The sequence below is a fragment of the Pristiophorus japonicus genome, chromosome 2 (assembly GCF_044704955.1).
Source record: "Pristiophorus japonicus isolate sPriJap1 chromosome 2, sPriJap1.hap1, whole genome shotgun sequence".
Classification (NCBI taxonomy): Eukaryota; Metazoa; Chordata; class Chondrichthyes; family Pristiophoridae; genus Pristiophorus; species Pristiophorus japonicus.
This window is the reverse complement of record NC_091978.1, coordinates 177,863,443-177,890,685: the sequence shown is the minus strand read 5'-3', so window position 1 is coordinate 177,890,685 and position 27,243 is coordinate 177,863,443. Positions and strand designations below refer to the sequence as shown.

Here is a 27,243-nt window from a genome sequence, read left to right as displayed (position 1 = left end):
GCTCTGATTCTTGACTATCCTCCGACCATGGGCTTTCGTCGCAATGATAATTGATATTGAAAGAAAGATGCTGAAGAAACATTGGGGTATAAATATGTTTTTCCAGAAGCGCAAAATTGGCAACAGCAATTTGGTAGCCCGTTTTCCACCTGCCCTATTTTCTGTTCCATTCTAGTCACTGGAAAAGAACACTGGTTGCAGCATAAAATTGCTGTCGATTCACTATAGCCTGTTTTGCGCACCGCCTGAGATGAACTTATACCCCAATGAGTGCTAAGATGCATTTTCTGTGAAGAAAACAGTTTATGTTGCAGTACTTAAGCCGTGATTCTTACCAATGGATCCACCACAGACCCAATACAAGTGCAGACCGGGCTCTTCTCAATCTTCCTCGCTGCAATGCTTCATCTCACCTTTAACAACTCCAGTCCAGATCCAAGTTTATTCCAATGTCTGTCATTGAATTACAATATGCAGATGACGCTTTCATTTGTGCACATTCGGAGTCCGAACTCCAAGCCATTCTTGACACCTTCACTGAAGCGTATGAGAGTCTGGGCCTTAGATTAAACGTCAGTAAGACAAAGGTTCTCTGCCAACCTGTCCCCGCCACACAGTACTGCTCCCCGATTATCAAGATCCATGACGAGACCTTGGACAATATAGAAACATAGAAACATAGAAAATAGGTGCAGGAGTAGGCTATTCGGCCCTTCGAGCCTGCACCGCCATTCAATGAGTTTATGGCTGAACATGCAACTTCAGTACCCCATTCCTGCTTTTTCGCCATACCTCTTGATCCCCCTGGTAGTAAAGACTACATCTAACTCCTTTTTAAATATATTTAGTGAATTAGCCTCAACAACTTTCTGTGGTAGAGAATTCCACAGCTTCACCACTCTCTGGGTGAAGAAGTTTCTCCTCATTTTGGTCCTAAATGGCTTACCCCTTATCCTTAGACTGTGACCCCTGGTTCTGGACTTCCCCAACATTCGGAACAATCTTCCTGCATCTAACCTGTCTAAACCCGTCAGAATTTTAAACGTTTCTATGAGATCCCCTCTCATTCTTCTGAACTCCAGTAAATACAAGCCCAGTTGATCCAGTCTTTCTTGATATGTCAGTCCCGCCATCCCGGGAATCAGTCTGGTGAACCTTTGCTGCACTCCCTCAATAGCAAGAATGTCCTTCCTCAAGTTAGGAGACCAAAACTGTACACAATACTCCAGGTGTGGCCTCACCAAGGCCCTGTACAACTGTAGTAACACCTCCCTGCCCCTGTACTCAAATCCCCTCGCTATGAAGGCCAACATGCCATTTGCTTTCTTAACCGCCTGCTGTACCTGCATGCCAACCTTCAATGACTGATGTACCATGGCACCCAGGTCTCGTTGCACCTCCCCTTTTCCTAATCTGTCACCATTCAATCTGTCTTTCTGTTTTTACCACCAAAGTGGATAACCTCACATTTATCCACATTATACTTCATCTGCCATGCATTTGCCCACTCACCTAACCTATCCAAGTCACTCTGCAGCCTTATAGCCTCCTCCTCACAGCTCACACTGCCATCCAACTTAGTGTCATCTGCAAATTTGGAGATACTACATTTAATCCCCTCGTCTAAATCATTAATGTACAATGTAAACAGCTGGGGCCCCAGCACAGAACCTTGCGGCACCCCACTAGTCACTGCCTGCCATTCTGAAAAGTACCCATTTACTCCTACTCTTTGCTTCCTGTCTGCCAACCAGTTCTCAATCCACGTCAGCACACTACCCCCAATATGGACCAATTCCCATACATTGGGAGCCTACTATCAGCAAGGACAGACATCGATGACGAAGTCCAACACCGCCTTCAGTGTGTTAGTGCAGTCTTTGGCCGGCTGAGGAGAAGAGTGTTTGAAGACCAGGATCTCAAACCCGGCAACAAACTCATGGTCTACAGAGCTGTATTGCTACCCATCCTTCCATATGCTTCAGAGACATGGACTATGTACAGCAGGCACCTCAATGAGTGGAGCTACGGAATACCAAAGGACAGAAACTGCTGTGGGAGTTGTGTACAGACCACCAAACAGTAGTAATGAGGATGGGGACAGCAACAAATAAGAAATTAGGCATGCATGGAATAAAGATACAGTAGTTATCATGGGCGACTTTAATCTACATATTGACTGGGCTAACCAAACTGGTAACAATGCGGTGGAGGAGGATTTCCTGGAATGTATTCGGGATGGTTTTCGAGACCAATATGTCAAGGAACCAGCTATACGGCTGGCCATCTTAGACTGGGTGATGTGTAATGAGAAAGGACTAATTAACAATCTTGTTGTGCGAGGTCCATTGGGAAAGAGTGACCATAATATGGTAGAATTCTTTATTAAGATGGAGAGTGACACAGTTAATTCAGAGACTAGTGTCCTGAACTTGGGGAAAGGTAATTTCGATGGTATGAGACATGAATTGGCTAGAATAGACTGGCGAGTGATATTTAAAGGGTTGAAGGTGGATAGGCAATGGCATACATTTAAAGATCACATGGATGAACTTCAACAATTGTACATCCCTGTCTGGAGTACAAATAAAATGGGGAAGGTGGCTCAACTGTGGCTAACAAGGGAAATTAAGGATAGTGTTAAATCCAAGGAAGAGGCATATAAATTGGCTAGAAAAAGCAACAAACCTGAGGACTGGGAGAATTTTGTAATACAGCAGAGGAGGACAAAGGGTTTAATTAGGAGAGGGAAAATAGAGTATGAGAGGAAGCTTGCTTTGAACATAGAAACTGACTGCAAAAGCTTCTATAGATATTTGAAGAGAAAAAGATTAGTGAAAACAAACGTAGGTCCCTTGCAGTCAGATTCAGGTGAATTTATAATGGGGAACAAAGAAATGGCGGACCAGTTAAACAATTACTTTGGTTCTGTTTTCACGAAGGAAGACACAAATAACCTTCCTGAAATACTATGGGACCGGGGGTCTAGTGAGAAGGAGGAACTGAAGGAAATCCTTATTAGGCGGGAAATTGGCTTAGGGAAATTGATGGGATTCAAGGCCGATAAATCCCCAGGGCCTGATAGTCTGCATCCCAGAGTACTTAAGGAAGTGGCCATAGAAATAGTGGATGCATTAGTGATCATTTTCCAACAGTCTAACGACTCGGGATCAGTTCCTATGGACTGGAGGGTAGCTAATGTAACACCACTTTTTAAAAAAGGAGGGAGAGAGAAAACGGGTAATTATAGACCGGTTAGCCTGACATCAGTAGTGGGGAAAATGTTGGAATCAATAATTAAAGATGAAATAGCAGCTCATTTGGAAAGCAGTGACAGGATCGGTCCAAGTCAACATGGATTTATGAAAGGGAAATCATACTTGACAAACCTTCTGGAATTTTTTGAGGATGTAACTAGTAGAATGGACAAAGGAGAACCAGTGGATGTGGTGTATTTGGACTTTCAAAAGGCTTTTGACAAGGTCCCGCACAAGAGATTGGTGTGCAAAATCATAGCACATGGTATTAGGGGTAATGAACTGACTTGGATAGAGAACTGGTTGGCAGACAGGAAGCAGAGAGTCGGAATAAACAGGTCCTTTTCAGAATGGCAGGCAGTGACTAGTGTAGTGCCGCAGGGCTTAGTGCTGGGACCCCAGCTCTCTTGAATATTCATTAATGATTTAGATGAAGGAATTGAGTGTAATATCTCCAAGTTTGCAGATGACACTAAACTGGGTGGCGGTGTGAGCTGTGAGGAGGTTGCTAAAAGGCTGCAGGGTGACTTGGACAGGTTAGGTGAGTGGGCAAATGCATAGCAGATACAGTTTAATGTGGATAAATGTGAGGTTATCCACTTTGGGGGCAAAAACAGAAAGGCAGAATATTATCTGAATGGCGGCAGATTAGGAAAAGGGGAGGTGCAACGAGACCTGGGTGTCATGGTTCATCAGTCATTGAAAGTTGGCATGCAGATACAGCAGGCGGTGAAGAAGGCAAATGGTATGTTGGCCTTCATAGCTAGGGGATTTGAGTATAGGAGCAGGGAGGTCTTACTGCAGTTATACAGGGCCTTAGTGAGGCCTCACCTGGAATATTGTGTTCAGTTTTGGTCTCCTAATCTGAGGAAGGACGTTCTTGCTATTGAAGGGGTGCAGCGAAGGTTCACCAGACTGATTCCCGGGATGGCGGGACTGACATATGAGGAGAGACTGGATCAACTGGGCCTTTATACACTGGAGTTTAGAAGGATGAGAGGGGATCTCATAGAAACATATAAGATTCTGACAGGACTGGACAGGTTCGATGCGGGAAAAATGTTCCCGATGATGGCGAAGTCCAGAGCCAGGGGACATAGTCTTAGAATAAGGGGTAGGACATTTAGGACTGAGATGAAGAGAAACTTCTTCTCTTAGAGAGTTGTTAACCTGTGGAATTCCCTACCGCAGAGAGTTGTTGATGCCAGTTCATTGGATATATTCAAGAGGGAGTTAGATATGGCCCTTACGGCTAAAGGGATCAAGGGATATGGAGAGAAAGTGGGAAAGGAGTACTGAGGGAAAGATTAGCTATGATCTTATTGAATGGTGGTGCAGGCTCGAAGGGCCGAATGGCCTGCTCATGCACCTATTTTCTATGTTTCTATGTTTCAAAGCACTGGAGAATTACCACCGATGGACGAGCCACATTGTCCGCATGCCCGATACTAGACTCCCGAAACAAGGACTCAACTCCAAGCGATGTCACAGCAGACGATCCCCAGAAGGGCAGAGAAAACGCTTCAAGGACACCCTCAAAGCCTCCTTGAAAAAATGTAACATCCCCAGCGATTCTTGGGAATCCCTGGCCTGAGACTGCTCAAAGCGGAGGAGAGGCATCTGACAAGGCGCCGAACACTTCAAGTCTCTTTGCCGGGAGTCCGTAGAAACCAAGCACAAGCAGCAGAAGGAGCATACGACAAATCAAGCACCCCACCCACCCATCCGTCCAACCTCCGTCTGCCCCACCTGTGACAGAGACTGTAGATCCCGCATTGGTCTCATCAGTCACCTTAGAACTCATTTTATTGTGGAAGCAAGTCATCCTCGACTCCAGGGGACTAAGAAGGAGAAGAAGAATATATATTTTTTAATATGTATGGTTTTTCTTAATTATTATCAAAGAATAATGTTATATTTTCTGCCTCTTTGGTGAAGCATTGTACAGCTGAAGAATGATCTGTGTAATATAATTCTTCTAATTTCCCTCTTCATTATTCTATGATAATCCTGACTCTGTTCCCCCTTGTTAATAATGTCTGCCAACAAGTCAAAACAATTTTTTTCCTATTTAACATCTCTAAACTTTGCATAATTTAGGACATTTCTCTTAGATCTAACTTAACCTTCTCTATTCCACTGAGGGAAAAATGTATTTTCAAGCCTTTCTTACTAACTACAGTCTCTAATTCCTGGTAATATCCTATTGAATCTTTACTGTATCTTTCTGCTAAATCTGATACGCTCTCCATAAATGAATGCCCAGGACTACATGGATACTCAAACTGTGATCTAACCAATGTCTTGTACAAATGTTAACATCATTTCTTTTCTTTTTGCTTTTATATTCCATGCTCCTATTGCCAATCCCATTTGCCTTTTTAATGATCTTTTTTTTTACCATCTTTGTAGATGTGTGCTGCACACACCTGTCTGTTTTTCCACTTCTGAAGCATGTGGGAAAAGTTAAAGAAAATATAAATCCAGCACTGAAAGAGTTAAGAGGAAAGCCAGGCAGTTTAAGCCGATTGCCGAATCTGACAGTCAAGTAGGAAGTTGCAGTTCAGTCTCAGTATCCTGCTGCTTGGAATCAACAGAAAATTGCCTCAGGTTAGGGGTCAGTAAGAATGTCATTTGATTGCATGAGACTGCTGGGTGTGATGCCATTGAGTGTGAGTTCATTCAGGGGCTTGGAGCTGCTTGTTCTTACTGGAGGTCAGACATGAAGGCAAGACTGCAGAAACTAAACTTTCTTAAGTTGGATGTTGGATACGAGAAAGAAATCAAGGTAGATGTAAATATTGTTAAACTTGTTTTAACACTTGGGGCTGTAACTGTGTTCATTATCAGTTCAAGGCAGTTGAGTGTTAAGTGACTTTGCTTGAGACTGTTGCCTATTGTAAAACGTCTGACTACTACAACAAGCAGTATGGTAGTGTGCAGTAATTTCAGTGCATTGTCTGAAACAAAGGACATTGGTATCCTGTGCCTCAATAGTTGTGTTCCAGGACTAAAATGTAAATTAAGTCATTGGGTTTAGTGAAATTGGAGCAGGGCAATAGCTGTTGGTGCTGACATCACTAGATGCTGTGCTGTGATATTATCACACATTATATAGGAGGCAATAAAAAAATGGTTGGATTTTATTTTTTCGTTTGTATTGGGATGGAGTGGCCTGAGTTTTGAAAGATTCACCGATCACAGCATAATAATGTCGACCATATGTAAATCAGAAATTCTGAGTAGATTCAATTAATTCTATATTCCTTTTTATTGGTTGTCACTAGATTTGCTGAAATTTTTGTGTGATATATTCCATGTTTGTGTGGGATATAGGGGTGTTGGTATTGACATGTTTGTGTTAGATATACGAGTGCTGGTATTAACATGTTTTTATGTGTAAACATATTACCCACATATGTATGCACCTTTGTTTATATTTGAGACGTGTTTGTATTACATCTGTTTTTGATCAGCTGAGAATTGTACTATGTGTAGTTACAGAATTGGGCTCCAGGTTCCCATGCTGGGTCTTAACACCCTTTTTTTTCAAAAACAGAAAATGCTGGAAACACATCGCAGGTCAGTCAGCATATGTGGAGAGAGCAAAGGGATCAAGATTTCAAACTAAGTCCTTCTTCAGAACTCTAACCCTACCACTATCTCCGAACTCTGCGCTCCTCCAACTCTGGCCTCTTGTGCATCCCTGATTTTAATTGCCCCACCATTGGCGGCCTTGCCTACAGCTGCCAAGACCCTAAATTCCCTCCTAAACCTCTCTACCTCTCTCTCCTTTTAGACGCCCCTTAAAACCACCCTCTTTGACCAAACCTGTCCTAATGTGTCCTTATCTGGCTCGGTGTCAAATTTTGTTTGGTAATGCTCCTGCAAACACCTTGGGATGTTTCACTATGTTAAAGGAGCTATATAAATGCCAGTTATTGTTGTGAAGAAGGGCACCGTGCAAAACATTGACCTGTCTGTTCCTTCCATGTACTGTGGACTGACCTGTATGTTTCCAGAATTTTCTATTCTTTGATTTCTAGCATTAACAGATTTTTCGCTGCTTTTTATTCACCCTTCTTCTCTTGCCCCCTGCTCCTGACTATTTTATTAATTTCTCTTCTAAAGGCAATGACTTGTGCTGGTGCCCTGTAACAGCTCATCTAAGTGGTCCTTCTTCAAGTGGGTGTATGACGTGATGTAAGAACTTTTATGTGTCCAGATGTCAGGAAATTGAGTGATGCTGCTGATGTAGAGAATGGCCTATCATAGAATCATAGAATGGTTACGGCATGGAAGAAGATTATTCAGTCCGTCGAGCCTGTGCGGGCTTTCTGCAGGAGCACTTTGGCAAGGCCCACTCCCCTGCCCTTTCCCTGTAGCCCTGCAGGTTTTTTTCTTTCAGGTACTTATCCAACTCATTTTTGAAAGCCACGATTGAGTCTGCCTCTACCGCCCTTTCAGGCAGTGCATTGCAGATTCTAACCATTTGCTGTGTAAAAAAGGTTTTTTCTTATGTCGCCTTTGGTTCTTTTGCCAATCACCTTAAATCAGAACATAAGAACATAAGTACAGGAACAGGCCATACGGCCCCTCAAGCCTGCTCCGCCATTCAATAAGATTTGTTTGATCTGATCATGGACTCAGCTCCACTTCCCTGCCCGCTCCCCATAACCCCTTATTCCCTTATCGTTTAAGAAACTGTCTATTTCTGTCTTAAATTTATTCAATGTCCCAGCTTCCACAACTCTCCGAGGCAGCAAATTCCATAGATTTACAACCCTCAGAGAAGAAATTTCTCCTCCACTCAGTTTTAAATGGGCGGCCCCTTATTTTAAGATCATGCCCTCTAGTTCTAGTCTCCCCCATCAGTGGAAACATCCTCTCTGCATCCACCTTGTCAAGCCCCCTCATAATCTTATACGTTTCGATAAGATCACCTCTCATTCTTCGGAATTCCAAAGAGTAGAGGCCCAACCTACTCAACCTTTCCTCATAAGTCAACCCCCTCATCCCTGGAATCAACCGAGTGAACCTTCTCTAAACTGCCTCCAAAGCAAGTATATCCTTTCGTAAATATGGAAACCAAAACTGCACGCAGTATTCCAGGTGTGGCTTCACCAATACCTGTAGCAAGACTTGCCTGCTTTTATACTCCATCCCCTTTGCAATAAAGACCAAGATTCCATTGGCCTTCCTGATCACTTGCTGTACCTGCATGCTATCCTTTTATGTTTCATGCACAAGTACCCCCAGGTCCTGCTGTACTGCGGCACTTTGCAATCTTTCTCCATTTAAATAACAACTTACTCTTTGATTTTTTTTCTGCCAAAGTGCATGACCTCACACTTTCCAACATTATACTCCATCTGCCAAATTTTTGCCCACTCATTTAGCCTGTCTATATCCTTTTGCAGATTTTTTGTGTCCTCCTCACACATTGCTTTTCCTCCCATCTTTGTATTTGTCAGCAAACTTGATTACATTACACTCAGTCCCTTCTTCCAAGTCGTTAATATAGATTGTAAATAGTTGGGGTCCCAGCACTGATCCCTGCGGCACCCCACTAGTTACTGATTGCCAACCAGAGAATGAACCATTTATCCCGACTCTCTGTTTTCTGTTAGTTAGCCAATCCTCTATCCATGCTAATATATTACCCCCAATCTGTGTCCTCTGGTCCTCATCCCTTTTTCCAATGGAAACAGTTTCTCTCTATCTACTGTGTCCAGACCCCTCATGATTTTGAACACCTCTATCAAATCTCCTCTCGATCTTCTCTGCTCTAAGGAGAACAACCCCAACTTCTCCAATCTATCCACATAACTGAAGGCCCTCATCGCTGGAATCATTCTCATAAATCTTTTCTGCACCCTCTCTAAGACCTTCACATCCTTCCTAAAGTGCGATGCCCAGAATTGGACATAATACTCCAGTTGAGGCCGAACCAGTGTTCATCATCATTTTCACGCTTTTGTATTCTATACCTCTATTTATGAAAGCCAGGATCCCGTAAGCTTTTTTAACTGCTTTCTCAACCTTCAACAATTTGTGCATAAAAACCCCGAGGTTTCTCTGTTCATGCACCCCTGTTAGGATTGTTCCCTTTAGTTTATATTTCCTCTCATTCTATCAATTCACACTTTTCTACCTTAAATTTGATCAGCCACGTGTCCGCCAATTCCACCGGCCTGACTATGTCCTCTTGAAGTCTATCTCTATTGTTACACTCATAATAAATGGTCAGACTAAGTACTGTGTGTAATGAGCAAGTGTGGCCTTAGCTCCTTTTATTAAAGTTCCACAGTATATAAGCAGGCCACCCTATATACTGTGCTCCCAAGGGATGCTGGGATCCCTTGGGACTCCAACAGGTAGGCCCTCTGGTGGACAGGTGTGATGCAGGTTACAAGGGTTTAAATACATAACATCTATGCTCCTCATTGTTCACTATATTTCCAAGTTTTGTGTCATCTTCAAATTTTGAAATTGTGCCCTGCACACCCACATCCAAGTCATTAATATATATCAAGAAAAACAGTTGTCCTAGTACCAACCCCTGGGTAACACGACTGTACACAGGCCAATTAAACAACCGTTCACCACTACTCGCTGTTTCCTGTCACTTAGCCAATTTCGTATTCATTCTGCCACTGTCCCTTTTATTCCATGGGCTTCAACTTTGCTGTCAAGCCTATTAGATGGCACTTTGTCGAACGCCTTTTGGAAATCCATGTACACTACATCAATCGCATTGCCCTCATCAACCCTTTCAGTTACCTCATCAAAAAATTTGATCAAGTTGGTTAAACACAATTTGCCTTTAACAAATGCAAGCTGACTTTCCTTAATTAATCCACACTTGTCCAAGTGACTGTTAATTTTGTCGCTGATTATTGTTTCTAAAAGCTTCCCTGATTATTGTTCCTAAAAGCTTCCCTACTACCGAGGTTAAACTGACCAGCCTGTAGTTGCTGGGTTCATCCTTACACCCTTTTATTTGAAGATCCCTGGCATGGTCAAACTGCAGCCTGTGTGCCCCAGCAATCAGACCAGCAGCCCATCGGTTTGTGCTGTTTGACGTTGGTGGACTGGTAGTTTTGGAAAGGACTGTTCTCAGCACTTTAACCTCATTGATGAATGGTTCCTAATTCAGAACACCAAGGTCTTTTAGTATCCACAGTTTGTTATATATGAAAGTTGATAGGAACAGTTAATTTTAAATTTTATATGTGGTCTGCGGGCTCCATTGCTTGTGTCTAAGTGAGCTACAAGGGCAAAAAAATTGAAGAACTATCCAAATGTGATCAACAGTTCTTTGAATTAAAAGAAAAAGTTATATTTTCACTTGACCAAGCTAGACAAGTTGCAACTAAATTTTAAATGATTTTGAAAATCAGAGTATCAGAAATGGCCCCGAATTTGCGTATTCCAGATGTTGATAATTACTTGAAGATGTTTATGTTGGAAGTGTGCCGTGTCAAACCATTCACCCCATATTAAGCGCTGCAGACCAGAAGATACCACATTCAGTGCCTGCCATGTGCTGAGTTAACTGAACTCAACTGGGTAGTAATTGAGGGCTACAATTGGTGCCCTTGTGGTAAAGAAGGGAAATCTTGGCCTTGATTTCTAATCCTGATTGTCCTCCACTGATTTCTATTGGAAGTGATACATGTGTGAACATTGGCTAAAATCAAGTTTGGGTTTGGCTATGATATCATTCCAGACACACACACCTCAGGCAGTTTAAATGGAAGCTAAATACACTGCAACTCATTACCTACAGTTTTAACACGAATATCATTTGAGAAAGAACGTGTATTTATAAAATGCTTTCAATGACGCCAGGATGTCCCAAAGTGCGTCATAGCTACTGAAGTACTTTGGAAGAGTAGTCACTGATGAAGTGCAGGGAAATGTGGCTTCAAATTTGTGCACTGCAAGATCCCACCAACAGTAATGAAATAAATGAATCGATCATGGGGCCGAAATTCAACGTCCAAACGATGCCTCTTGTTGTCGGAAAGCGGCGGCCACATGGCGGAGTCAAATGGCTTGCGAAATTCTCCTCGGTAGTTTTTCCGGCGGTCCCCACTTTCGCCCCGCTGCTGCTGACCCTTCCTAAGTGCATCATCAAAGCGCTCCCAACGATCTCCCGCACCTCTATCGAAATTCACCTGGAAAAATCTTTGGACTGCCACGTGGTGCCCCTGACAGCTTTTTCTATCGGTACCCTGTGTTCGAAGTGTGTGCGACATGGCAGTGCGCCGGTTATTCAAGGGGAGGGCGCACTACCGCGGCCACCATTTTAATTTTTTTGTTGGCCAACTGCCAAGTCGGACTGACAATTATGTCCCTGGGTTCGGCCAGGCGGGTGTCAGGCTACTGGCCCGGCCGAAACCCTCCTTGGTGGCCCAGTGGACCTAACTAAAATAATGGCAGAGCTCACAGCAGCTCTCTCCTTTTTAAGTGAAGGGAGAGACTCCATCCCTCCTCCACCTCTGCCCCTATGGCAGCTCCAGCATTGGGCATCACTGCCACAGCCGGCAGTTCAAATTATGTCTGAATTATATCATCGCAACCGACATTTCAATATTAATGAGGCACCAGTCTGAAAAATAGATGTCACACATACTCCATGAATGGGGGTGAAATTGCTTGGGATGAAGCTGTGATGGGTGGCCCCTAGGCTGCCGAAAACCCGCTAGTTAAAATGGCTGCCAGTCAGTGTTCCCCCTCGGGTGCGCGGCCGCACAGCAATCGTGTGGTCCCGCGCAGGCTGCTCGCCAGCTGCTGCCGCTGGAAAGGATACTAAGCCTGTGTGGCTGTGCAGCAAATTTAAAGGAACCACACACCAAAAAACAATTAGAAGGGATATTGCTGCCAGTGTGAACGCATCGGGAATGCTGCTATATGCGCCCAACCACCATTTTAACCATGGCCCTGTTGCCGCCAGGGGTGGGTGATAAAATCAACAACAACAATTTGCATTTAAATAGCACCTTTTAATATGCTTCACAGGAGGGTTACCAAACCAAATTTGACACTGAGCCACCAAAAGCTTAGTCAAAGAGATGGATTTTAAGGAGTGTCGTAAAGAAGTAGAGAGAGCTAGAGAGGTTTAGGGAGGAAATTCCAGAGCCTAGGGCTAAGACAGCTGAAGGCACGGCCACCAATGGATAGTGATTAAAATCAGGCCTTAAGATTCTGCAGATTTTGTGGTTACGAAGAGTTCCTTTTGTTTTGTTATACTTTGAAGTGTGGCATGGAAAGTTACGTGTTAAATGTATATATTAAGTGTTGCAACTAATGACTACCTCTATTGTCGAGCAGCATGTACTATAAGTATCACAAGGTCATCCCTTGTGTATCCCAGGACTACTCCTCTTCATGCTACTTCTTACTGCTGTTATCCAGAAGCAAGGGATCAGCTTCCACATGTATTCCAATTATACCCAGCTCCACCTCGCTTTTCAAAATTCAGCTGGACCATGTTTTGGCTTATGCAGGTCTATTGCCCCACCCAAAGGCTCTCAACACATTCTGAAATTGTCTGTTACCGAGACTTGGCTGAGCCAAAAATTGCTCTGACTGAATACATTCCTGGATATATCCTCTGCTCATGTAATGTGGGCATCTCTTCTGCCTTGAAAGAATGAGGAGAGGACATATAAACTAAATGGTACAATACTAAAGGGTGTGCATGAACAGAGAGACCTCGGGGTATGTGTGCATAAATCACTGAAGGTGGCAGGGTAGGTTGAGAATGCAGTTAAAAAACTTACAGGATCCCGGGTTTCATGAATAGAGGTATAGAGTACAAAAGCGTGGAAAATATGATGAGCCTGTATAAAACACTGGTTCGGCCCCAACAGGAGTACTATGTCCAATTCTGGGCACCACACTTTAGCAAGGATGCGAAGGCCTTAGCGAAGAGATTTACGAGAATGATTCCAACAATGAGGGATTTCGGTTACGTTGATAGACTGGAGAAGCTAGGGTTGTTCTCATTAGAGCAGGGAAGGTTGAGAGGAGATTTGATAGAGATGTTCAAAATCATAAGAGATCTGGCCAGGATAGATAGAGAGAAACTGTTCCCATTGGCAGAAGGGTCGAGAACCAGAAGACACAGATTTAAAGTGATTGGCAAAAGAACCAAAGGCAACGTTAGAAGGAACTTCTTTACACAGTTAGGATCTGGAATGCACTGCCTGAAAGGGTGGTGGAGGCAGATTCAATGTTATCCTTCAAAAGGGAGGTGGATAAGTATCTGAAGGAAAATGCAGGGCCATGGGGAAGGGCAGGGGAGTGGGACTAACTGTAGCGTCGGCACGGGCTCAATGGGCTGTAACCATTCTATGATTCTTGCTTCCTCCGCTATAGGGTTGGTGGCCACTTTTAGCCATTGCTCTAGCCCCTGAGATTCCCAGGCCTCTTCACCTTGTTGTCTCCCGCCCTGCTTTCAGAACTTCCCTCCTTAACCCATACCATCAGGTTTTCCTTTTGTAGCCTTCTGGTTTCCCTCTGTCCCTTTCCTTCTTTATTGTAGAGTATTCCGTTGTCTTCCATATGTGTGGAGGAGCACTATGTAAATGCAAGTTGTTGGAGTATTTGGTATTTCATTGGTAGGCATGGAGGTGAATGTCTAAGGTGAATGAAGAGTTACTTCAGATTGGAAATAGGTCTCTGGTTATTTTGGCAACAAAGACTCCCTACGGACATTTTGTATATATCGAATTTGCAGTAAAGAGCTGGCGAAAGCATTGTTTCCTCTACAGCAGGAAACAAGCAGCATTTTTTAAAAACAAAACCCTTTGACCATTAGATCTAAAGAAATGGTGATGAAAGGCTGTTGCAAAGAGAAACTTTTTTTTATTAATAACTAATGGAGCAGCGTTGCTGAAAATGTGTATTATGCTGTGATAAAGCCATATTTATTGGGGAGGAAAAAGGGTGAGGATTGGACACAGCACCATTTGAGATTTAGTACCTAAACCAACAAATGCACGTAGGATGCTAATATTTTATATCTATATTTATGATATATAAACAGCTGTTGTAGTATATTTGGTCAAATCATCATACTGCGACCTGCCATGATACACTGCATCAAAAGAAATACCTGTTTTGGATCTTTTATGTGTGCGTCCTTTAGGCAAATTTTATTCTTTTTCAAAAATTGGTAATTTTGAAAAGTTACATATGAATGAATTGCTATTTATGTGCTTGACTGGAATTTATCTGAACAGCATGCAGCACGTGAGGAATGCTTATCTGTCCTGAACAATGTTGGCATCAGCCTGAGAACATCAGAACAGTGATCCTTGGATGAATAGGATTCTGAGCTGCACGAAGTGAAGGTCTTTCTCCTTCACGGAGAAGGGAAAGTGCCCGGTGGCTGATTTATATTTCCAATTTAATAAAAACTTTTATGTCGTTATTTAAGTTTGCTGCTGTGTGAGGGGTGAAAATGGTATTCTAAGATTTAAAAGAAATGGTCGGGTTGGGAGTTGCATAAGTCACTGGGGCTGAAATTGGTCGACATACAGCCGGTGTATCGCCCAAAAATGCGATTTTGGTCAAAAAACACCTACATACTGCTGACATACCGCTCGGCGGAATATTCATCATTGACATACCGCTAAGCGGTATGCACACCGTCCGCCATGCAGGACCGCCCGCATACTGCCCAAAAAGTCCGATTTTCATCGCATACCACTGGAGCTGCATACCGTCCTGGAAAAGATGGTTTTACGCGATGTTAAGTGGGTGGGAATGGGGCGGAGAGCACGGATCTGCTATTTTGGAAATCGGGAACTGTCAGCTAAAGCAGCAGCTCTGTATCCCTGAGGTGAACAGTGATTTTACAATGCGATTTAGATTGGAAAAGGTATTCTTATTGTTACTGAGTAACTTATTAAGATAGAAGGCATTTTAGGTATATATTTGTTTTATCGAAAAATATTGTGGAGATTTAAAAAGAATGGGGCCTGTATTATCTCGGCCTGTATTGCTGACAACCTGTCGAATGGAGGAACCAGATGTGAGAAAGCTTGTTGAACAGAGTTATAAAGGTAATGGAGGAGGAGGCCTTACCTGCAAAGGATTTTCAGGGAGAAGCGTACATACTTGGACCTGATCGATCGACAGTGCGTTTGATGGCTATGCTTCCGAAAAGAGGTCATCACTGAGATTTGCCAGCTCATTAAGGCAGACCTGTAACGCAGTACCACCAACATTACTGCACTCTCTGTGGAGATGAAAGTGACTGTGGCACTTGCCTTTTATGCATGTGGCTCTTTTCAAGCATCAGCTGGGGACACATGCTGTATTTCTCAGTACGCTACTCATCGGTGCATTCGACAGGTAACCAAAGCACTGTATGCACACCGGATGGAATTTATAAACTTCCCAATAATCAGGGAGGCACAGAGTGACAGGGCTTTGGGATTTGCACGCAGTGCCGGCTTCCCCCAGGTGCAGGGTGCTATTGACTACCCATATTACTCTGCGAGCACCATTACAGGAGGCGGAGGTGTACCGAAACCGTAAGGGATTCCATTCCCTCAATGTGCAGCTCGTATGTGACCATACACAGCGCATAATGGCAGTGAATGCCAACTTTCCAGGGAGTGTTCATGATGCGCACATCTTGCGTGAGAGCACTGTGTCTGACCTGTTCAAGTCTGAACCACAAGGTAAATGCTGGATGCTGGGGGACAAAGGGTACAGCCTCGCCACCTGGCTCTTGACCCCCCTGCGGAACCCTCACACACAACCTGAGCAACGATATAATAAGAGCTATATAGCCACACGTAACATAATTGAAAAGACAATTGGAGTGCTGAAGCAGCGCTATCAATACTTGGACCACTCAGGAGACAGGCTGCAATACCATCCTGAGCAGGTTGCTCAGTTCACAGTGGTGTGCTGCATGTTACATAATTTAGCAATCACGCGGGGACAAGAATTGCCACAGGGGACTGCGGGGCCACCTGAGGAGAGAGTGCAGGAGACGGAGGAGGAAGAAGAAGAGGACAATGAGGGGCAGGAGGATGACAAGCTTGCAAATGAACCCATGGCACCACCGCCCACCCCCCCCCCCACCCCCCCCACAGCGGAGGGCATGCGGAGCGTATGCCACTGCAAAATTGTTACTACATCAGCTCATAAATGAACGCTTTGCTTGAAAGTGGAGGGTTGTGATTTGGGACCCTGATGACTGTTATCCCAAAAGTTTGACACTGTACAAGAGTGCTTAAATTCAATTCAAACATTTATGCAAAAATATAAACAATATACAACAATTTTAAAACTTTAACTATAAAACAACTGTAATAACTTTAATAACTACTTTAAAAAAACTTTTACAACTTTAATAAACTTTTACATATCAAAATTCAATTACAACAAAAAGATCCTTTACTTTCCTTGGCCATGACCTCTGCCCCGTCCACGCTCATGTGCTCCACCACCCTTGGGACTATTTCGCACCCCGCCCCCGCCCCACCTTTTACACCCGCCCTTCCCTTTCCCAGTGCCCCTGGGCATGGACCTCCATGTTGATACCAAGCTGGCGTGCAGCACCGCACCCCGAGTGCTGTTGCTGTTGTTGGGGGTCAGACATTGCAGGCGCAATAAATGGGGCCTCAGGAGAAGCTCGCAATGTGGAAGGCGAAGCTTCAGGGCTGGAAGATGATGTCATCTCCCCACCCTCGGGTGCTGTCGACCTGACTACTATGGCACGGCGGGGGGGGTTTGCGTGCCATGTCCCGATCCCGTCGATTGCTGCATGGCTTCAACGGCATCGGCGGTTCACTCTATCGTGGCGATCATACGCAACCTTTCCTCCGACTGCCGCTCTGATAGAGCCGCGATGTTTGTGACTATTGTAGTCATGGCCTTGAGCAGCTCTTGACCTATGTCGACTCTGGCCTGTGACAGACGCAGCATGTCCTGGTACACGCCTACAGCAACCGACCTTTCCTGCAACAACCTCCGTCGCTGCAGCAAAGGCGCTGCAACACTGGGGGTGCCTTGCAGCGCATGGCTTGGTCCGGCAGAATCAGAGGCGCCATGGGGGAATCCCCTGAATACAGACTCCGTGGTGGAGGATGTTCCAGCTATCCCACATTGAGATAGTGTAATTTCCTCCGTCTCCACCCCACGTCCACTGGCTGCAGGATCAGCGGCTCTTCGTTTTCCTCGTCGGGAGAGGGCTGAGTGATGCCAGAGATGGAGATGTGGGTCTGTCATCTGTGTCGCTGTGGTCTGAATCATCCGAGTCTGGAAGTACAAAACAACATCAGTCTGGTGAACCTTCGCTGCACCCCTTCAATAGCAAGAACGCCCGTCCTCAGATTAGGAGACCAAAACTGAACACAATATTCCAGGTGGGGCCTCACCAAGGCCCTGTACAACTGCAGTAAGACTTCCCTGCTCCTATACTCAAATCCCCTAGCTATGAAGGCCAACATACCATTTTCCGCCTTCACCGCCTGCTGTATCTGCATGCCAACTTTCAATGATTGATGAACCATGACACCCAGGTCTCGCTGCACCTCCCCTTTTCCTAATCTGCCACCATTCAGATAAAATTCTACCTTTTTATGTTTTTGCCCCCAAAGTGAATAAACTCACATTTATCCACATTATACTGCATCTGCCATGCATTTGCCCACTCACCTAACCTGTCCAAGACACCCTGCAGCCTCTTAGCATCTTCCTTACAGCTCACACCGCCACCCAGCTTAGTGTCATCTGCAAACTTGGAGATATTACACTCAATTCCTTCATCTAAATCATTAATGTATATTGTAAATAGCTGGGATCCCAGCACTGAGCCCTGCGGCACCCCACTAGTCACTGCCTGCCATTCTGAAAATGACCCGTTTATCCCAACTCTCTGCTTCCTGTTTGCCAACCAGTTCTCTATCCACGTCAGTACATTACCCCCAATACCATGTGCTTCAATTTTGCACATCAATCTCTTGTGCGGGACCTTGTCAAAAGCCTTTTGAAAGTCCAAATACATCACATCCACCGGTTCTCCCTTGTCCACTCTACTAGTTACATCCTCAAAAAAATTCTAGAAGATTTGTCAAGCATGCTTTCCCTTTCATAAATTCCATGTTGACTTGGACCGATCCTGTCACTGCTTTCCAAATGCGCTGCTATTTCATCTTTAATGATTGATTCCAACATTTTCCCCACTACTGATGTCGGGCTAACCGGTCTTTAATTCCCTGTTTTCTCTCTCCCTCCTTTTTTCAAAAGTGGTGTTACATTAACTACCCTCCAGTCCATTGGAACTGATCCAGAGTCGATAGACTGTTGGAAAATGATCACCAATGCATCCACTATTTCTATGGCCACTTCCTTAATTACTCTGGGATGTAGACTATCAGGCCCTGGGGATTTATCGGCCTTCAATCCCATCAATTTCCCGAACACAATTTCCCGCCTAATAAGGATTTCCTTCAGTTCCTCCTTCTCACTAGACCCACTGTCCCCTAGTATTTCTTGAAGGTTATTTGTGTCTTCCTTCGTTAAGACAGAACCAAAGTATTTGTTCAACTGGTCTGCCATTTCTTTGTTCCCCATTATAAATTCACCTGAATCTGACTGCAAGGGACCTACTTTTGTCTTCACTAATCTTTTACTCTTCACATATCTATAGAAGTTTTTGCAGTCAGTTTTTATGTTTCCGGCAAGCTTCCTCTCATATTTTATTTTCCTCCTCCTAATTTAAACCCATTGTCCTCCTCTGCTGAATTCTAAATTTCTCCCAGTCCTCGGGTTTGCTGCTTTTTCTGGCCAATTTATATGCCTCTTCCTTGGATTTAACACTATCTTTAATTCCCCATGTTAGCCACAGTTGAGCCACCTTCCCCATTTTATATTTACTCCAGACAGGGATGTAGAATTGTTGGTGTTCATCCATGTGATCTTTTAAATGTTTGCCATTGCCTATCCACCGTCAATCCTTTAAGTATCATTTGCCAGTTTATTCTAGCCAATTCACGTCTCATACCATCGAAGTTACCTTTCCCCAAGTTCAGAACCCTAGTCTCTGAATTAACTGTGTCACTCTCCATCTTAACAGAGAATTCTACCATATTATGGTCACTCTTCCCCAAGGGGCCTCGCACAACAAGATTGCTAATTAGTCCTTTCTCATTACACCTCACCCAGTCTAGGATGGCCACCCTCTAGTTGGTTCCTCGACATATTGGTCTCGAAAACCATTCCTGATACACTCCAGGAAATCTTCCTCCACCGTATTGCTACCAGTTTGGTTAGCCCATTCTATATGTAGATTAAAGTCACCCATGATAACTGCTGTACGTTTATTGCACGCATCCCTAATTTCTTGTTTGATGCTGTCCCCAACGTCACTGCTACTGTTTGGTGGTCTGTAAACAACTCCCACTAGCGTGTTCTGCCCTTTGGTATTCCGCAGCTCTGCCCATACAGATTCCACATCATCCAAGCTAATGTCCTTCCTTACTATTGCATTAATTTCCTCTTTAACCAGCAACACTACCCCACCCCCTTTTCCTTTCTGTCTATCCTTCCTGAATGTTGAATACCCCTTGACGTTGAGTTCCCAGCCTTGGTCACCCCGGAGCCATGTCTCCGTGATGCCAATGATATATTCATTCATTGCTGCCTGTGCAGTTAATTCGTCCACCTTATTACGAATATTCCTCGCATTGAGGCACAGAGCCTTCATGCTTGTCTTTTTAACACACATTGCCCCTTTAGAACCTTGCTGTAATGTGGCCCTTTTTGATTTTTGCCTTAGGTTTCTCTGCCCTCCACTTTTACTTTTCTTCTTTCTATCCTTTGCTTCTGCCCCCATTCTACTTCCCTCTGTCTCCCTGCATAGGTTCCCATCCCCCTGCCATATTAGTTTAATCCCTCCCCAACAGCACTAGCAAACACTCCCCCTCGGACATTCGTTCCGGTCCTGCCCAGGTGCAGACCGTCCGGTTTGTCTATACTTGACAACTCCAGTGCACTCCTGGCTGGCCTCCCACTTTCTACCCTACGTAAACTTGAGGCCATCCGAAACATGGCTGCCCGTGTCTTCACTCGCACCAAGTCCTGTTCGCCCGTCACCCCTGTGCTTGCTGACCTACATTGGCTACCGGTTAAGCAACGCCTTGATTTCTAAATTCTCATCCTTGTTTACAAATCCCTCCATGGCCTCACCCCTCCCTATCTCTGTAATCTCCTCCAGTCTCACAACCTCCCGAGATATCTGCACTCCTCTAATTCTGCCCTCTTGAGCATCGCTGATTATAATCGCTCAACCATTGGTAGCCGAGCATTCAGCTGCCTCAACCCTAATTTCTGGAAATCCCTCCCTAAACTTCTCCACCTCTCTACCTCTCTACCTCTCTTTCCTCCTTGAAGACGCTCCTTTTAAACCTACCTCTTTAACCAAGCTTTTGGTCATCTGTTGTAATTTCTTCTTACGTGGCTCGGTGTCAAATTTCTGCGTTGGGAAGTTTTGCTAAATTAAAGGCGCTATATAAATACAAATTGTTGTCAATCTAGTTTTGTTTCTGCAAATCAAAAGCTTTGCAACAAGTGAAGTGTTGTGTAGAGGCTCCAGAGGTTTTAATATTTTTGTTGAATAACTTGAAAATATCTGAACAGCCTATTATTTAGGTGGAAAATTGTTTTAGTCGCTTAATCGAGAGCTGAAGCACAAACTAAATATTTTTTTTAATGGGGTAAACTTTTTTTTCAAAAGGCTTAATTACATGCCATTTATACCAGTTTGGCAGACAATCCTGTTTAAGTAATTTATTAAATTCTCAAATTTGTTAATTCACCATGGAAACTGATGGAGAGTGTTATTTATAAAATATATACAGTTTGAGCATGTGAAATCCAGAGTTCCGAAATTTGGAATGTTCCAGAATCTGTACACCGGGCCTTCCGTGGCAGGTCGTCCGGAATCCGGAAAATGTTCCGAAATATGGACCCTCCGCCGCCGCCGCCAGACTCTCGTCCCCCGCTGGGCCGCCCGCCACCCCCCCCCCCCGCCTTACCTTGGCCCAGGTGTTTCCAGGCACAAGACGTTCCGAAATCCGGAAATACTCAAAATGCATTTTCAAGTGGCTAGTCTTTGGACCTCCATTGCTCCATGATACTTCTGATGGCGATCTGCTCAATCACTCCCTCATCTCTGCCTTTGATGGCCTTGTCTCCAGTAAAACACTTACTCTCTCCCACCCTGGTCGTTTGCCCTGGTACGGCCCCCACCTTCGTCTCTCAAGTACAAGGGATGCAGACTTAAATGTATTTGGAGTACAGCTGGTTTAGCCATTCATTGCCAGATATGGCTGGACCCCATCAAGCACTACTCTCTGCCAAAACTGCTCACTATTCCAGGATCATGCTGGAATGTAAATATAACTGGTGACTACTTTTCTCCACTGCCAACCATCTCCTTAGCCCCTGCCCCGTGCACCCTCTCCTCCAACAATAGTCGGGAAGAGCTCTTTACAAAGCATTTACAGCACAGAAACAAACCATTTGGCCCAACAGGTCTATGCCAGTGTTTATGCTCCACATGGATCTCCTCCCACCCTACCTCATCTCACTCTAAGAACATAGCCTTCTATTCCTTTCCCACTTTAAAAGTTGCCATCATCACATCCTTCCTCACTCAGAGGTGTCGTCTTTTGGATGAGACATTAAACCGAGGCTCTGTCTGCTCTCTCAGATGGGCTCTTTCAGATCCCATGGCACGATTTCCAAGAGCAGGGGAGTTATCCTCAGTGTCCTGGCCAATATTTATCTCTCAATCAACACAAAACAAAAGAACAAATTATCTGGTCATTATCATATGGCTGTTTGTGGGAGCTTGCTGTGCACAAATTGGCTGCAACGTTTCCTGCATTACAACAGTGTCTACATTCCAAAAGTACTTCATTGGCTGCAAGGCACTTTGAGATGTCCGGTGGTCATGAAAGGCGCTATATAAATCCAAGTCTTTGTCTTTCTTTCTCTCGCTCTTTTTTTTCTCTCACTCTCTCTCTTTCTCTTCTCACTCTCTCTCTTTCTCTTCTCACTCTCTATTTCTTTCTCGCGCTCTCTCTCTTTCTCGTGCTTGCTCTGGCGTGCGCTCTCTTTTGCTCTCTCTTTCTTTTTCTTCCTTTCAATGGCCTCTCTTCGCACCCCACATTGTAACCTCTGGTGTCTCCCAAGAATCTAACCTTGGCCTCCTCCTATTCCTCATCTGTATGCTGTCCATCGGCATCATCATCCAAAGACATGACGTGATGTTCCACAATTGCACTGACTACTGAACTCTACCTCACTACCACCTCTCTTGACCTCTCTAATGCATCTCTCTTGTCAGCTTGCTTGTCTGACATCCAGTCCTGGATAAGCCATAATTTCCTCCAATTAAACATTGGAAAGATAGATGCCATTGTCTTCAGGTGGTGTTCCCACACCACTGATTCCAGCCCCCTCACCAGCCACTGTCTCAGCCTGAACCACACTGTTCGGAACCTCAACATCCTATTTGACCCCAAGTTGAGCTTCCAACCTCGTATCTTCTCCATCACAAAGACCGCCTACTTCCATTGCCCATTTCTGCCCCTGCCGCAACCCATCTGCTGCTCCAACCCTCATCCATGCTTTTGTCACCTCCAGACTTGATTATTTGCAACGTTCTCCTGGCTAGCCTCCCATCCTTCACCCTCCATAAACTTGAGCTCATCCAAAACTCTGCCTCCCATATCCTAAACAGCACCACGTCTTGGTCACCCATCACCTCTGGCTCTCAGTTCACAAATGCTTCATTTAAAATTCTCATCCCCGTGTTTAAATCCCTCCATTGCCTCGCCCCTCCCTAGCTTTGTAACCTCCGAAAGCTCTACGACCCAGTAAGAACTCTGCATTCCACCAATTTGGCCTCTTGTGCATCCCCCAGTCCCATTGCAGTTGTGCCTTTACCCGTCTAGGCCCAAAGTTCTGGAATTCTCTCCCGAAACCTCTCCATCCCTGCCTGCATCTCTCACTCCTTGTCTCAGACCCTCCTCATACCAACCTTTTTGACCACTATCCTGGTTGTTGGCCTATTCATTATAAACCACTGATTGAACTTGATTTGTCCTTGGGATGTAAGCAATGCATAAGACCACACTTATTATGCATTCCCAGTGGGCCACCAATTTGAAGCAATTGGTTGTACATCCTAGAGGCCATTTCAGAGGGTATTAAGAATCAACTTCACAATATGGACTCCGGTTATGTGCAAGCTTGATAGGAGTGGCAGGTTCCCTTCCCTAACAATCGATCAGATTTCATTTTTCTGTTATGTTAATTTGCAAATTGCATGACTCTTCTGTGCAAGTTTAACTTAACAACTGATTAAATTTATATGTTCCATCTGAATATTTGAAGAAGACTTGAAAAAACCCATGTGCCAGCTGTTTGTTGTGACACTGCTCGTGAACTCTTCCTCCTCCTCCCGCCCCCCCTCACATCTATGATTTAATTTCAGAATTTTTTATTGAGTCCCCTATATTTAGAACAGAGATGTAGTTCTTTAGGCCCCAAGTTTCCACACGTGGCGAAAAAGGTGCACCTCAGAGCTGGACGCCTGTTTTTCGTGCTGGAAAAAAAGTGCAGTATTCAGGTTGGATTTATTTGTATAATATTTGTATAAGTATAACTAAGGATTGAGTGTAGAATTTAATGACTTCCCTTCCCCCCCCCTCCCCCACCCCCACCTCGTTCCCTACGCCTAATTTGTAACCTGCGCCTGATTTTTTTAAAGTGTAGACAAGGTTTTTTCAAGCGTACAAAAATCTTCACTTACTCCATTCTAAGTTAGTTTGGAGTATGTTTTCACTGTGGAAACTTTCAAATCAGACGTCAGTGGCCGGACATGCCCCCTTTTGAAAAAAATTCTGTTCCAAAGTGAAACTGTTCTATCTGACTAGAACTGCAGAAAACTAAATGTGGAGAATTCCGATTTCTAAGATACTTCGTTCTACACCAGTTGCTCCTAAAAATCAGGAGCAAATCATGTGGAAACTTGGGGCCTTAGTGTGTGAAGGTTTGAAAAACTGCGTTCTCAGTAAATCTAAAGTTGGAGTTGCCAACTTGTGGATCGATTTTTAAAAAAATAGAACGTGCTTCTGACCAAACTTAACAGTCTGCTCGCACCATTAATTTCTGTTTCTGATATTTAGTCAAGACCTGTACACCTAGTTTAAAATTAGCCACAGACCGAAAGAGAACTTTTAACTGATGTCTTGTCTTGTTGAAAGACAATAACATAAATAATTACTTTTCATCTTGCTGTAGTACTAGTTGTGGAAAAGGCCTCCTAAACATCAGCATAAACAAATTCTCAATGGGAAGTTACTGCCTTTTTCCCACCCTATTCCAAAGCAACTGTTTCTCAAAATAATTTTGTTGACTGATTGTACTGCGATTCTTATCGGGAAGGCTTCTTAAAATAACTCTTTGGCATAGCTTTCTCTGAAATCGGATTCAGACCACAGCATCTGTTTCTTTTTAAAAATGAGCTGGAGCAGTGCTGGCAAGTCACCTGCACTTTATGCAAACTGCAAAATTTAGCCTCCATTTTTATTCGCCTTTTTTATTGGGAAAATTGCGGTCAGAGGCTTCCTTCGGGCAAACGCCTCCGACCAGAATTTTTTTAAATAAAATACCTGGTGGTCCCGGAGGAATGTAGGATTGCGGTTGGAGGCCTAGTTTTGCTGTCCAGCATACAGGAACATGTCTTCCAGGTACGTATTTGTTTCCTGGCATCATGTGGGCCTGGACTGCCAATGAAGATGGAGTATTCTCATTGATAATAATGGGTGCTCCCTTTGTACGAGCTCCCATTACTATCAATGAGAATACCCCCCAAAAACAAGAAACACAACACAATAAATAAACACCTCACATATTTAAAATTAATTGAAATGGAATGTAATTAAATGTTTTAGAAAACATTTTTTTTTAAACATGTATTAATAGGGTTAAAATGAACTTCCCTTAATGGACAGGGTTTTTAATATCAAAATGGTTAAATTTAACTTTTTTATATTTTAAGACTCTTATGCTGGTAAAATTGGCTCTACGCCTGATTTTACCAGTTGTAAGAGTTTGAAGGACATCCGCTGGGCAAATAGCCTGATCTCGACCCGCGGATGTCCTTCTCCCAGGATGCGTGCGATCTGTCAAAAGAAATGTTGACATTCTGCAAAAGCTGGTTCTCGGCACATGCGCATTGCATGCCGAGAACTGGCATTTGCGAGGCCTCTTCGATTATCGTACGCACCCGGAGAGGCCGCAATTTTCGGCCCATGAATTCTACCCAATTTTGATGAAAAGGACTAGATTTTGAAGAGACAATTTTCAGATTGATTTGATATATTTTAGCACCATGCTTGAAGTTTGGCCAGCATAAGTAATGGTATTGAAAGCAATATTAGTGCTAAAATGTTCTCCTTTTGAAAGTTGAGGTTTATCTTCATGGTGCTAAGTGGTCACTCATTCAATGAGCAGCAAGAACACTAATGTTATCTTGTAGGTTTAATGACCCTGGGTGGCAGTATGTACATCAATGTTTGAAGATACAAACTCGCTGTTGGCAAGCTTGTTGCTAGTTTTGAAGTTAGCAATTTTTTGGAATAGTTTTAGCAATAGCAGAATATGGCTCAGTTTATTGCTGATAAGTGAACTTGCTGTGACAATATTGTGGTAAACTGGACCCGAGTTTGCTGATGGTTATCTGCATATGTTAAAGTAGTATCAATCATGTAAGTGCAAACTTTCTTTGTATTAGACATTTGATTTATCCTTTCTGACTTCAATGACTTCTATATGACAAATCCTGTAATTTATTGCTCCATATGTTTCCAGCAAATTGACAAATCACTAACAAATTGACAATCTATATTAATAAAGTCTTCGGTAGAGCTCATACTTCTTGTAAACGCAACACTTTTCTCTGTTAAGTTATTTACATCATGTCTGTAATATTTTTCTGTCACACTTAAACTTTGTATTTTTAACCCTCTTTGTCTTGTCTCTATCTGATTTTTTTTGTTGTTGTTGTTGCCTTGTGGTTTGTATTGATATCCTCTGAGCTCTTGGGTGAAGTTTTGACTTAAAAAAATAATAAAATAGGTGGGTTGGGAATGTGGGGATAGTTAAAGTTTTAAAAATGTGAATTCTGAACCTGCCTCCAACCCGCCTACTTCCAGTTTTAACGGAGGCAGGATGGGGGCGGGCAGGGGGTGCGAGCTGGGGTGGGTATCCAACTCACTGCCATTAGGAGGGTGGTCCATTTAAATATTATAATGAGGCTGGAAGCCTCTTCTTTAACCTCCATTTTGTGTTTAACTGTAGCTGGTCGGGTTTTACACACTTCGTAAAACCTGGCAGCTACAGCAAGGCAAGGACAGATGCATCCAGGAAGTAAGTGCCTTTAGGCCTACCTCCTGAGTCGCTGTCTAACCCACTCCCAGCGATCGGAGACCCCCTTCCCACGAGGCATCCGTCCGCCACCAACCTCCCTAAGTGAATTTGCTGCGATTACTACGGCCGATGGCTAGGAAGACCAGTTTTGTTCAAACCAAGTCTTCCTGCTGGCCTTAGCCATATCGACATGTTTATTTTGGGGTTTACTGCCATCTGTATGAGACCTGATATTGGGAGTGAGCAGCACCAATACACATCTCACACAGTATAGGAGCAGCTTGTGAGTGAGTCTGGATGGTGAGTACCATGGGGCTATTGGAATGATATGGGTGGGGCTGGTGAGGAATTCATGGCTGAGCTCAATCCTGCTCACAGACTCGCACTTGGTACTTTTTTTAGCAGAGTCACAGGTTAGTGATTAGAAGCGGGAAACCTGGCTGTATGGTTCTGCCCACCTGAAATTCGACTGAGCTTCATGTGCTGATCTTGGGGCCGAAACCAGATG

At 43.9% G+C, this 27,243-nt stretch overlaps 1 protein-coding gene across 2 annotated transcripts in view; it reads left to right on the top strand.

Annotated features, from left to right (window-relative positions):
* LOC139242811 (TBC1 domain family member 1-like) overlaps window positions 1-27,243 on the top strand; it is a 428,759-nt gene that overhangs the window by 119,808 nt on the left and 281,708 nt on the right. Inside the window, exon 1 of one of the 2 annotated variants that reach the window (XM_070870511.1) lies at window positions 5,949-6,045. The exons of the other annotated variant lie outside the window; for it this stretch is intronic. Within the exon in view, the coding sequence (XP_070726612.1) occupies window positions 5,980-6,045 (66 nt within the window). The 5' untranslated portion in view covers window positions 5,949-5,979. Of the gene's footprint in view, window positions 1-5,948; window positions 6,046-27,243 lie in introns of those variants that run through there. 2 annotated transcript variants of the gene reach the window in all.